The sequence below is a fragment of the Crinia signifera genome, chromosome 6 (genome assembly GCF_055691185.1).
Source record: "Crinia signifera chromosome 6, ASM5569118v1, whole genome shotgun sequence".
Classification (NCBI taxonomy): domain Eukaryota; kingdom Metazoa; phylum Chordata; class Amphibia; order Anura; family Myobatrachidae; genus Crinia; species Crinia signifera.
Window position 1 is genome coordinate 246480248 of NC_139222.1, and position 13070 is coordinate 246493317.

The 13070-nt window shown below is 45.5% G+C and overlaps 1 protein-coding gene across 1 annotated transcript in view; it reads left to right on the top strand.

The window, feature by feature from the left end:
• SUFU (SUFU negative regulator of hedgehog signaling) overlaps window positions 1–10788 on the top strand; it is a 24224-nt gene extending 13436 nt beyond the window's left edge. The window contains 6 exon segments of the mRNA XM_083150216.1: window positions 5–169; window positions 350–461; window positions 4007–4141; window positions 5035–5173; window positions 6220–6288; window positions 10022–10788. Of these exon segments, the coding sequence (XP_083006342.1) occupies window positions 5–169; window positions 350–461; window positions 4007–4141; window positions 5035–5173; window positions 6220–6288; window positions 10022–10111 (710 nt within the window). The 3' untranslated portion in view covers window positions 10112–10788.
• Window positions 10789–13070: the final 2282 nt, after the last annotated feature.

Here is a 13070-nt window from a genome sequence, read left to right on the forward strand (position 1 = left end):
TTTATTTTTAAGCAGGAGAGAGTGGATAAGGGAATTGAAACAGAAGGTTCGAATCTCAGTGGCGTCAGTGCTAAGTGTGCCTGGGATGATCTAAGCCGACCCCCAGACAATGAAGATGACAGCAGAAGTATTTGCATTGGGACACAACCAAGGCGGTTGTCTGGCAAAGGTACATACTGGTACATACTATTGTGTGCTGCCATGTTGGTGGGAGTGCTACAGATCATGATTGTGTTATTCACAAAGGATAGAAAGTCATGAGATATATTCTGCGTAACTGGTGCATTGGTTAGGGTGTTGTAACTGCCCCAACGTCTTTTTGTAAGTTGGTATTTTTGTGTTACTACAGATACCGAGCAAATCAGAGAGGCTTTACGAAGAGGCCTAGAAATAAACAGTAAACCAATCCTACCTCCTATAAGTAACCAGCGACAAAACGGAATGAACCACGACCGAGTGCCGTAAGTAGGCTTTTTAATGTAAGAGAGAAAAAAGAACCAGATTAGTTTTCTTTTTCATTTGTATGTGATCCTGATGCAATGTTGTCGTCTGCTAAGGTGTAAAGGTCAGGACTTTTGTATAGTTCTACCGGAAAATCTGCATTTTGCTCTGATAGTGTTCTTATTCAGCAGTATTCCAATTTAGAGTACTGGTGCTATCACAGGTAGCACATTGCAGCTAGGAGAATAGAGCGTCTTCAGAACACTAGGGCAGTAGTAGTCGTGTCCCCCCTTCAAGTCCGTGTATCTCTGGCGCAGCATTTACGCCCTGTCCTGTGCCAGAGGTATATTTTCCAGCTGAAAAAAGCACTTTGATTATAAAACTGTACCTGGTAGTCCACACAAGTAACCTGCTTCCTGTGACATTGCAGAAGGGACATGAGAGGGAGAACCAACTGACATGCAGCAATGTGTTGTGCAGCAGTTATTGGGGGAAATTTAATAGGATGAGAGATTCAGAAAGTGAGAGATTTTGGTAAGAAATCTCCAGGTTTTTTATATTTTTACGCAATCCGTTTTATTTTGAGAAGATAACAAACATACATTGGGGTATAAACAGTTCCAGAGGGGACATCAATGATTTGGAAAGATGTCAAATCAAAATAATATAAAGTCCTTATTACAGTTGCTAATAAACGTATGTATAAACGTCATAAACCGAGAAGAATACACTTTGATATAAAAGTATTAGACAAGAAAATAAAGGTAGGTGATAGAAGAATGTAAAGAGAAGGGAAGAGGAGAAAGGAAAGAGCAGGACAAGGGAGTATCCAACTGGTGTCCTATCATGGTTGTAGGGCAGGTGTCGGTGAGGGAGCGTCAACATATGAAGCATAGTCGTGGCTTTCGTTAAAATTCAACCATGGGGACCAGGTGTTGGTAAATGTATTAGAGGGCAATTTGGAGGAAGAGGATTACGTAAGGTCTTCCATGAGCATGTAACTATCAAGTCTTAAAAACCAATGGGAGATTGGGGGTCATGTTTGGGGTCTCCAGAAACAGGGTATAGTTGCTCTTGCAGCATTCATTAGGTGTCAGAGTAAGGAATTTCTTAAACATTGAGATAGGAATATCCATGTAGTTGAGCAACAAAAACTCTGGTGTGTGTGGTAAGGGCATACTGGTAATCCGCATGGATAGTCTCCTAATTGTCCTCCAAAAGTCAGTCAGCTCAGGGCACTGCCACCAGATGTGTAGCGGGAGCGTTGACATCGCCAACATGTGTCAGGGATAGTTTGGAACATCCGGTGTAGTTGTACCGGACACCTGTACCACCTAGAGAGGATTTTGTATTGGGTCTCAAGAATCTGAGTTGAAGATGAGCTGGCAAACGTGTATTGAAATATCTTAGGCCACTGATCATCAGGTATAGTGATTGCCAACTCAGATTGCCATGCTTTCACAAAAGGGGGTAGTTCAAGCAAAAGGGCTTCTGAGCACAGTTGGTAAATAGTAGATACGAGATGTTTAGGTGGTGTGGTGTTTAAGCATATTTGTTCAAATCTGGTTGGGGTCCCCTCTAGGTGGGGAGATGTGGAAAGCTTGGATGTAATTTTGAAATTGTAGATACGCCCGGAACGATCCTGTGGGTAAGGAAAAGATCTGTTGGAGGTCTGTGAAGGAACGTAAGTCAGAGTTGGACAGTAAGTGGGAGATGCGGGTGATTCCAGCTACAGACCAGGTCGTCAAGGATGGGGAGGCAAGACCAGGATGGAAGTCAGGTTTACCAAAAAGGGGTGTGGGAAGGGAAAGTCCAGGGCTAAATAGGGAATGGCACTAAGTTTCTGCCAGCACTTCATAGTGGGGCTCAGTGTGGGGTGTGACACTCGGGGCAAAGTGGTGATCCAGGGAAGGATATGTGATGGTATAGCAGTCGCATGGTTTAAGATGTGGACCCACTGTTTATTAAAGGGGATTCTGGACATCTCTACTATTCTTGCTCCATGTAGCATAGTGGTAATTTGGGAACTGAGGAAGTTGTGGTCCTCCCCTGGTTCGGCTTTGAACCAAAGTCACTTGGGAGAGGCTGATTTTTTTGGCACCCCAGATAAATCTCCCTATTCGGTTCTGTAATGATATGAAGTAAGACATAGGTAGAGAGTAGAGATTTGAAATCGGTAACGTTTGTAGAAGGTACAGTACTTTAGGGAGTATGTTAATTTTCACCGTGTTGATCCTACCAAACCAGGAGAGTCTAAAAAGGGACAATTTCTGGAGATCAGCTTTTCAGTTTAGTCATAAGCGGGAGAAAATTAAGTTTGAAGAGATGATTGATGTTTGGGGATAACAACCCCAAATACTTGATGTGGGAGGGATGCCAAAGAAATTCATAAGAATTCTTGAGACCCTCCACATAGTTACATTTGTAAGGAATGATGACGCTGTGCCAGCTCCTTACCTCTGCCCGTTTCTGCTTCTCAGTCATCCTCTTGTTTGTTTTTACACTTTGTGAATGACCTCCTGTGAGTACTGACCTCACAAAGTTAGGGCCAAGCCACTGATACTGATAGATCATGCTGTAGTATCCACAAACCTGTGAGGGACTGTGGCAGAGGGACTGTGTAAGTTCCTGTTAGAAGGAAATAGACCTGTTACATTTATTGGCACATGTCTAAAAAAGGCATACGGATCCTCTATGCTTGGAGATCTGCTATTACTCAGCACTGCGTGTATGTGAATGACCGAACGCATTGCGGCTGTGATGTCTGCTTGTGCATTTGTGGGCAGTGAGCGGTTACACACGGCATACCAATACACAGTGTTACTGTAAGCCAGGCATGTCCAAACTATGTTCCTACATTGATTGGTTGGGTTGTATTTGGCAGCACAAATGTGTAAGGCGTCTTAAATGGAAAGACTTTCTATAAAATATTTTACTATTTGGCTGCAGTAATAAACCTTGATCTACACTGGATTGTAGACTGCTGTAGTATGTAAAAAAGAGAAGAACTAACAAAGGTTAGTATGGAGCGCCTACCAGGAGTGGTTTACTCAAGACAGCAGCTGCTTGAGGGAGTAGTCGGCTCCCAAATGGAAAAACAGAAATAAATAAAAAATGGAGCAGAGCTGATATTACACTCTCAGTGTGTAATACATATTGTTACATTGTAATATCAGCCCTGCTCCATTTTTATTTATTGCTGTAGTACAGGGGTTCCCAATCTTTTTTTAATCACGGCACCCCTAGGCCAAATTTATTTTAATTAGATTGGATTTATATGCGATTCTTAGGGTCAGTTATGTGGAAAAGGGCAGGAATTGCTTCTATTTGTACACATTTTATGATTGGCAGCCACCAGCACTGGTTTTGCTTATAAATAATTAACCATTAATAATTTGAGTTGGTCCTGGACTACCAACCCAGGGCACCCCTGCATGTGTCCCGAGGCACCCCAGGGAGCCACGGTGCACAGTTTGGGAACCACTGCTGTAGTTTGTATGTAGTTTTTGCAGATAGATCTCATTGCAACAAGTATGATTCATATCAGTTTTTTCCCTTTTCTAAGGAGCCGTAAAGATAGCTTGGAAAGTGAAAGTTCTGCAGCCATAATTCCTCATGAGTTAATACGTACGCGGCAGCTAGAAAGTGTCCATCTCAAGTTCAACCAAGAGTCTGGAGCACTTATCCCACTTTGTTTAAGGTGAGTGTCATGCCGAATTCAACTTGTAGGAAAACTTGTCAGTAGGTGTATTCAAAGCAACTATAGGCATCACAAATGATGTGGCCCTAGGGACATATAGGAAGATGCTAGTAAATCCACGCCACCCTCCCTTGTTTGTTTTTATTTGTACTTTACATTTGGCCATTAGCCCCCCCCCCCCCCCCCCCCCCCCCCTCCCGCTGCTTTGTTACTCAGGGCAACTGGCTCCATGCTTTTTTGGCAGGTCTTCTTATACCCCTTTCACACTAGAAAATGCAGGGTCCCACCTGGGAATTCGGCTCAGGATCATGCCGGGCCATTCCTGGGTTGGCCCCTTTCACACCAGAAAAGTCCCTGCATTTTCCGGTGTGGGAAGGATGCGGGGAGGAGGCAGGCAGGAGGTGGGATGGTGGTGGACAGTACTCGCACTGGGTTACCGGTCCTTGGTGCAGGCTGGTGATCCACACAGGCGGCGGGCGCAGATGACTTAGCTCTCCGGCTGCAGTGAGGGTACCGGAGAGCTGCGTCATCTTCATTCGCCGCCTGTCCTGTCATCTGCGCCCGCCACCTGTCATCCACAAAGGTGGCGGCCTGATCATCCACAACAAGGACTGGCAACCCGGGTGAATACCCCTATCCCTTTCACACCAGTCAGGGCCCCGGGTTGAACCCGAGAACAACCCTACTCCATAGCAGGGTTGAAATCCTGGCAAATTTTCCTGGGATTTTGGCCCGGGAACCTTACAAACCAGCGCTAGTCGCGTGCCCAACCCAGGAATTTAGGCTGGTGTAAAAGGGGGTATTATTCTTGTCCGCAGCAACTGACAGCAATGCTTAATACACATGAAACACTTAGATTGTATCATCTACTGATCTGTTTTTCTTTATTCCAGAGGTAGACTGTTACATGGGCGGCACTTTACATACAAAAGTATTACCGGAGACACAGCCATCACGTTTGTGTCTACAGGGGTGGAGGGAGCATTTGCTACAGAGGAGCATCCATATGCAGCGCACGGACCTTGGCTACAAGTGAGCAATCGAAGGCTGTCATTGCCAATATGTTTCCCAATGTCATTTACACTTGGCTGTCATAGGCTACACACTGAAGACTGCACAGTAGTTACTTGCAGCTCTGTTTCTGCAGTCTTTATTTTAATGTCTAGCTTCCATTGATCAGGGCAGACGATTGTTACAGTCTTTCTGGGCCAGAGGACTGTTAGCGTTAATGTTTTCTATTCATAAAACTGACTGTGTAGTTGATGGGCACTGATTGCTTATATACAACACAGGCAGACACTTTTTGAGCGTGCAGGTCTCTAGTACCAGACCAAGTGATCTCAGAGGTGCGTAGGAGAGATGTCTGCAGAAGTGAGCCATTGGAGGGGGATGCAGTTAAGATCCCGGCGGTCGGGATCCCGGCGTCCGGAATCCCGACGCCGGAATCCCGACCGCCGAAATGCCTACACTTTCTCCCTCCTGGGGTGTCCACGACACCCCTGGAGGGAGAATAAAATAGCGTGCCGAGCGTAGCGAGGCACCGGGCCCGCTGCGTGGCGAGCGCAGCGAGCCCGCAAGGGGGGGGCGATCCACGTCCCCCCCCTTGTCGGCATTTCGGCTGTCGGGATTCCGGCGTCGGGATTCTGAACGCCGGGATCCCGACCGCCGGGATTCAATACTGAATCCCATTGGAGACGTTGGTCATGTCCACTAATCAGCTGCTACCTATAATTTTACACAATGCACTTCATATATAATATACTTGCCATGGGCAACCTCTTTAGCGATTCACTGCTTCATACATCACCCCCATTGCGACTTATTTGTCTTAAAGCAGTGGGTCTAAAGGACCTGATATGATTGCGTCTGCTCTCCAAAGTGCCCAGTCTGTAGGTAAAGAGTTGTATTCAATTATTTAAAGGTCTCAGAAGACCTCTCTATGGCATTATATGGTAATTTGGAGGTTTTGTTTTCACTTTGGGAGCCACAGTGATCCAAAATCTTCCTTTGTGGCAGAATGTTAGATTCAGTGCCAGTTCCGTTCAAGACAAGAGGCTGAAACCATTCTATCTCTGCAGATTTTGCTGACAGAAGAGCTGGTGGAAAGGATGCTGGAAGACTTAGAAGATTTAAGCTCTCCGGAGGAAGTAAGCCCTGTACTGTGTGTGGGGGAGTAAGGGTCACACTACACTTCCATGTTAAAGACTTCAGCTGTGTACACACGCTTAGATTTTTCCCTGTTTTCGATTCGATTTTGCTTATAGAAGCAAAATCGAATGGTTTTTAGGACACTTTCCATCTGCATTCGATTCGATGCGCGCTCCCGTTTTCTCAATCGAAAAGAAAAATCTACTATGCAGCCAAGGAAATATCGAATTTGATCCAATAAATTGAATGTGTACAATGTACCATGAATGTAAATCGAATTCGATATCTAATGCAAAAGTACAGATCTAATGCCAGATCTAATAAAAAATTGAATCTAACATCGAGTCAAAAGCAAATCGAAGCGTGTGTACAGGGCTTTTGACTTGTACTTCAAACATGAGAACTTGCCACAGTGTGCTGTACTCTGCAACAGGGTCACTGTTCATTTATTAACACACGCTAGAGTTTCCTAAACAGTTTAGCTTGAGGCAGAGTACATAGAGAGGCATTAGGAGGGGTCACTGCTGGTATATAATAGGGCTCAGTAAGTCTTATTTATTTCCTCTTTTTTTCTGAGTTATTTTATTGCTGTAGAGTGTTGACAGAATCACTCTACTGTTCTGTCAGTTTAACCCTGTGAGTGCTAACATCTGAGATGTGCAAAAAATCCACTAAAATGCCAGCGTCCTTCACATTTGTTTATATAAATTCAAATAAAAAATGTAAAAAAAAAAAGTAAACATTTACAGGTCATTATGATGAATACAAATGTTTATCTAGACGTATATAGATGTATATTTGGGTAGATCAGAACTGGAAAAGGACCTAGGAGTCCATATTGACAATAATCTGGGGTGCAGTGCTCATTGTCATGTAGTGGCAATAAGGAATCTAGGGACATCAATGGGTACTTGTGTAGTTTCACGGTGCCACCGTGCGCACAGTCTGTCTCAGAAATTTGGCAGCTTGCCAGACGCTCTGTTTAACTGTGCGCGTGCCGCTCTAGCTGTTCTCAGCATAGTGCGTGGCTGCTTCCCATATATAAAGCTACGTTATCAGCGTAGCGCCGGGCAGCAGCTGCCCAGCGCTGACAGGTCACTGTGGTACTTGTAGTTCCACAGTGAAATAGGCAGTCCTGCGCACCGCTGACAAAGAGGGTGTCCGAAATGTACACGCTACAATTTAGACGCTTTAGCGTCTGAATCCCGAGTCTTTGCAAGCCGCTAAGAAGGGGGGCATCTGGATTCAGACGCTAATGCGTCTGAATTTGGTAGGGTGTAGGGGTACATAGGGGTGCACTGTGCAAAACACTCCTAAACCTGTTCACAATGACACTAGTCGATGTAACAGCTGTCGACCTGGTTAATTCCACTATCCACACCAACCCGAAGCATGGCGAGCGGCGGCGGGTACACGTCCTACGACCTTTTCATACCCCCACTATCCACGTCGGTGTGGAGGTGAGAATAGAAAGTGTGGCGAGCGCAGCGAGCTCCGCCAGAGGATGCGGATACCTTCACAGGTATCCACGTCCCCTCGCAGGCTTCACAGGTATCCGCGGGGCTCGCCACGCTTCGGACTCGCTGCGCTCTCCACACTTTCTGTTCTCACCTCCACGCCGACGTGGATAGTGGGGGTATGAAAAGGTCGTAGGACGCGGCGCTCGCTGCGCTCGCCACGCTTCGGGTTGGTGTGGATAGTGGAATTAACCAGGTCGACAGCTGTTATGTCAACTAGTGTCATTGTGAACAGGTTTAGGAGTGTTTTGCACAGTGCACCCCTATGTACCCCTACACCCTACGAAATTCAGACATATTCGCGTCTGAATCCAGATAACCCCCTTCTTAGCGGCTTGCAAGGACTCGGGATTCAGACGCTAAAGCGTCTCAATTGTAGCGTGTACATTACGCTGCGCTGAGAACAGCTAGAGCGGCACGCGCACAGAGTCTGGCAAGGTCAGACAGTATGCACAAAAAAGCTTATGGATTGAACCCATCCGTGGCACATCCTGGGTGCTTATTAACACCCGCGATGTTTTGGGTAAGATTTGTAGGTGTGTGCGAGCGTTGAAGCACCACTGTCACACACCCTTTTGCAGCATCGGGGTATGGGCAGTGGGATCCGAGCAGCAGCTGGGAGCACATAGCGGCATTTACGGGGTGGAAAGCGGCGACTGAATTTTAAAAAAAATATATTTTGAAGACTGGCCAGCCGCTAATTGGCTGGGGAAATTCTCTCAGCCAATCAGGTGGGAGGCTGCTGGTTGAGAGAATTCTCTCAGCCAATAACTGGCCTGCCAGTCCTTTCAAAATATTTTTTTTTTATTCAGCAGCCGCTTCCCGTCTGGCACCTGTCGCTACTTGCTCCCTGCTGCTGCTCGGAACCCGCTGCCAGCTCCCCATGAGTTTTTTACATGCAATAAATCTCATGCGATTTATTGCATGTAAAAATGGCACATCAAGTGCCAAATCGGAAGTGAGCCTCCCGGGGTGCTGCCAGGGGAACTCAAGGGCTAACTGGTCCGACTTGTCCTTAAGACAAGTCAGACTAGTGTATGAGGTCTAAAACCTCATCTACAATTTGAAGTTCAGTTCTGTGCTCCCACACTGTGCCCTCCTCCCTCCTGTTCTCACAGCACTCTTCTTGTATTTCAACTACAGCTCTCTTACTCATGTACAATCTATACCTGCATCTATTCTCATTCACTTCCTTATATCTCAGCTGTATTGTGTACAAAGAATTGTGCTTTAATTGTGCTATGACTAGTTCTGTGTACCTTGTACTGTTCTTTCGTGTTCTATATGTACAGTACTGGCTGGTGCAATCACCATGTGGCGCCGCTGATTGGCTGCCTGGGTGCTGCACAGCTCAGTAATTGTATGTTCCCCATGTCTGTGTCCCTCATTAGAGTACATCTAGTATATATATGTCAGTACTGTTACTGGCTACCTAGCTGGCTGTGCAATCACCATGTGGCGCCACTGAATGGCTGCCTGGGTACTGCACAGCTCGGTAAATGTTCCCCATGTCCGTGTCCCTTATTAGAATGCGTCTTGTGCATATCTGTATGTGTGATGTACATCTGTACTGCCATTGTTGCCTGTTCCTTGTACTGATAATCCTTTGTATTGCGGTATGTGCCTTGTTGTTTTTAATGTCTGTGAAGCGCCTTGAGTCCTGTTGCAGAAAGTGCGCTATATAAATAAAACTTACTTACTTACACTTCAAAAAAGATACTGTAGAACTGTAAAAAGTCCTGAGAAGAGCAACCAAGCTAATAAAAGGGGTGGAGGCCTTAAGCTATGAGGACAGATTAGCCAAATTGGGATAGAGGCACCTAAGGGGTGACATGCTTAACGTGTACAGATATATTAAGGTCAATGACAACGTTCTGTCAGTTAGACTATTTGTTTTAAAATCATAGACTAGGACACAAGGGCATGAACTTAGACTAGAGGAGACAAGGTTGAAGGAAGGGCTTATTTACGGTCAGGGCAGTCAAATTATGGAACTCTTCCATGTGAGGTGGTCTCGGGAGATACAATAACTTCATTTAAATCAAAGCTAGGCAATAATTTATTTAGATAAAAACATCCAGGGATATAACTGGTAATCTAAGGTTGAACTTGATGGATGCAAGTCGTTTTTATTCAACCTAAAGTACTATGTAACTACAATCTCACTGGATTGTTGTTGACTGCTTTTGAATTTATTTATTTTTTATTACTGCAGATGAAATTGCCGAAGGAGTATAGCTGGCCGGAAAAGAAGCTAAAGATTTCCATTCTCCCAGACACAGTGTTTGATAATCCGCTGCATTGAGGACAGGGCGAGATGACCTATCTGCCCCATACAAGAGAAACTTAATGTACTCTCCAACGCTCAGCACCGTTTTTTTTTGCTGTAAACCAAAGGAAAGCAGTTACTGCACAATCATGGCCTAACGAGACCGATCAGCACAGACGCTCTTGTGACATTTCAGCTCTATTATAGAGGAAGAGATGATGGGAGTATCCGCAACTATAGTACTCGGTGATTTAGAAGAACAATGTTCTTTTTAGTCTTGCAGGTCAGTTAGACGGTTACTGGTTTCTACATGATCACACGTGCCATTAATCCTGGTTTGAGGTTAGCCCCTGAATAACCAGTTAGTGTTTGGCTAATCCTGTATTCCAGTCAGGTTGCGTTTCCAGAATCCACGGAGTCTAATGCTACTTATGACACTGGAACCGGGTAGTGGTTACAATACTAACTACAGACCTGTTCCTTCGATGTATTTTAAACGACCACAGTGTTAAATGACCGTAGCTTATGTTTGTTGAAATAATATATAAAGTGAACGGCGTGTGGCAAATAGGGGACTTTTATCAGTATTTTTCCACTTTGTTCTAATCATGGCTAGATTTCTATTTAATAACACTGTTCTCTAGTACTTGCCATTTGCAGTAGAGATCACTTTTTTCTCAATATGTTTTAATATAAAAAAAATCTTTTCAAGACTTTTCCATTCATTTATTTTTTTGTCAAGTGAAAAATGTGAGATCCGTCGAGCATGACTAGTCTGGTTGGTGGTTGTATAATGTCGGCATGACACTTGGGGATTCCTGTACTCCAGGGTTGTCTACCCTCCCAGAATGACTGGGGGGCTCCAGAAATCCGGGACCCCCTGCATCTCCCCGGCCTTGGCATTTAAATTCCGTAATTTCGTAGCTTTTTGGGCAAATCACACCATTTTAGCCCATCCCCTCCTTGGAGACCCAGGAATCGAAGTATATGCGGGGGCGGGGCCTGATGGCGAGATCAGGCCCCTACCCCTTGAAGTGCTGCTGATAGTCCCCTCTCCCGGCTTTTCCCAGAGAGGAGACTCTAAAAGTAAGTAAGCCTGCTGTACTCTGCAGGCTGTTTGTGTGAATGTGATGACCCTATAGCATGATTCCGTTACCTAACTGAGCGCACCTATAGCACAACTTGCTCAGGTTTGATTCTCAGCAGGAAACTTAGTGGACTGTGTCATGTTAATTGTATACTGGTTAAGGGAATGGAATAAAGCTGTTAATTATACATCCAACTTCCCACTTGTAACCCTCTAGGGCAGGGGTTCCCAAACTTTTTTTGCATCACGGCACCCTAGATTATCAGAATATTTGTCACGGCACCCCTAGGTGCAAAGTTTGCTACCGAGAAAACAATACTAAATGAAATAAGTTGTGCTTATATTTCATCCTTAGGTCCAGTTATGTTGTGAGGGACAGGATTCACTTCTGTTTATCCACATATTTTAAAACTGGAAGCCACAAGCTCTGGGTTTTGCCTATTACATTGACCATAAATAATTTGAATCGGTTCTGGAACACCAAACCGAGGCACCCCTGCAAGTGCTCTGAGGCACCCCAGGTGGAGCCTAGGCGCACAGTTTGGGAACCACTGCTCTAGGGTTTAGTAGAATATGGTGTACACAAGTTCTAAAGTATCGCAGATATCCCTTTTGGCCTTTTAAGAAGGATACGTCTTGTAAAAATCAGTTAGACTAATGCAGGGTGACACCGCCGGGGGGGGGGGGGGAGAGTGCGCTAGGTTGCGTCATGTGACGTGAGAGACCTTGGCATCAGTGTATAGCACAATGACCATTTATGTGCCCTTTCTTGGGTGGAAGGTGACCTTTCAGATCACACTTGCTGTGATCTAAGTGATATACTTGTGATAAATGGCAATTAGTCCTCTTAGAAGGGCAGCACACACAATCAAATGCTTTTTTATGTTTTAACCTTGCATATTTGTCTTTGTGTTATGGGGTCCATACCTCTGCAATGAATTGATCAATTCTCTGTTTTATTGATGACTGGATCATATGATCCGTAAAATCTAACATGTTGGAAAGCCTTGATTTTTACAGATTTCAACCCAAAAATAATCTGAATTGGTAAATCAGACATGTCTCACAAGTAACCTGTGATGAAGATGCTGGCACAAACAGAGGATAATGGAGGGGACCAATACACCAAACAACCTTAGCTCTTCGATTTATAAGAGCTGGTAAAACAGTACAGTAATGCTAACAGTACTTTACAGTGTATGCAGGCAAGTGTACAAGTACACAAGCGCTGAAAACCTGAAGCTGTCTCTGCAAGCAGATTCCCTCTGTTCCACACCGCTGAGGAGTGTCTGGAGCAGTATAATGGCGTTTCCAGCAGCCAGGGAAGAAGCAGGAAGCAGGTTTTGGCGCCCTCACAGAGCTGTGGTCTCACTCTGGGTAAGCTCCGCCCAGCGTAATGGCGCCGGAGCTTACCTGCATTTTATACTGAGACTGACATTGGGGAATGTCTAAACCTATTTGGCAACTGCCCTGGACAATACAGGAGGCAGTACCCTGTCCCAGTGTAGGCAGGGGGTTGCGCGGTCCCTGTGCAGGGCACCGCCGATACCGCTGCCGCCATCTTGCCGCACAGTAACCCGGGGGACCCCGGGGTAATACTCACCACTGACGTCTTCAGACTGGACTAGGGGTGTGCGGCATGCCAGGGGTGTACGCGCTGCAGCGCAATGCCCGCTGTAACAACACCCACTCAGGACGGTGGTCCTGTGGCAGGGACAGCTCGGTACCTTGAAGTGGCCAGCAGCTGAACCCTTCCCCTAGTCTTCCACGACGCAGGACTGCTGTTAGTCCAAACGGCAGCCCCAAAATAATAAAGAAATTAAACAGAAGATAAAAACTCTCTGGAGCTCTTCCTGATGCGTGCTTCTCCTGAGGCACAGTTCTCAAACTGACTAAAGAGAGGGGAGC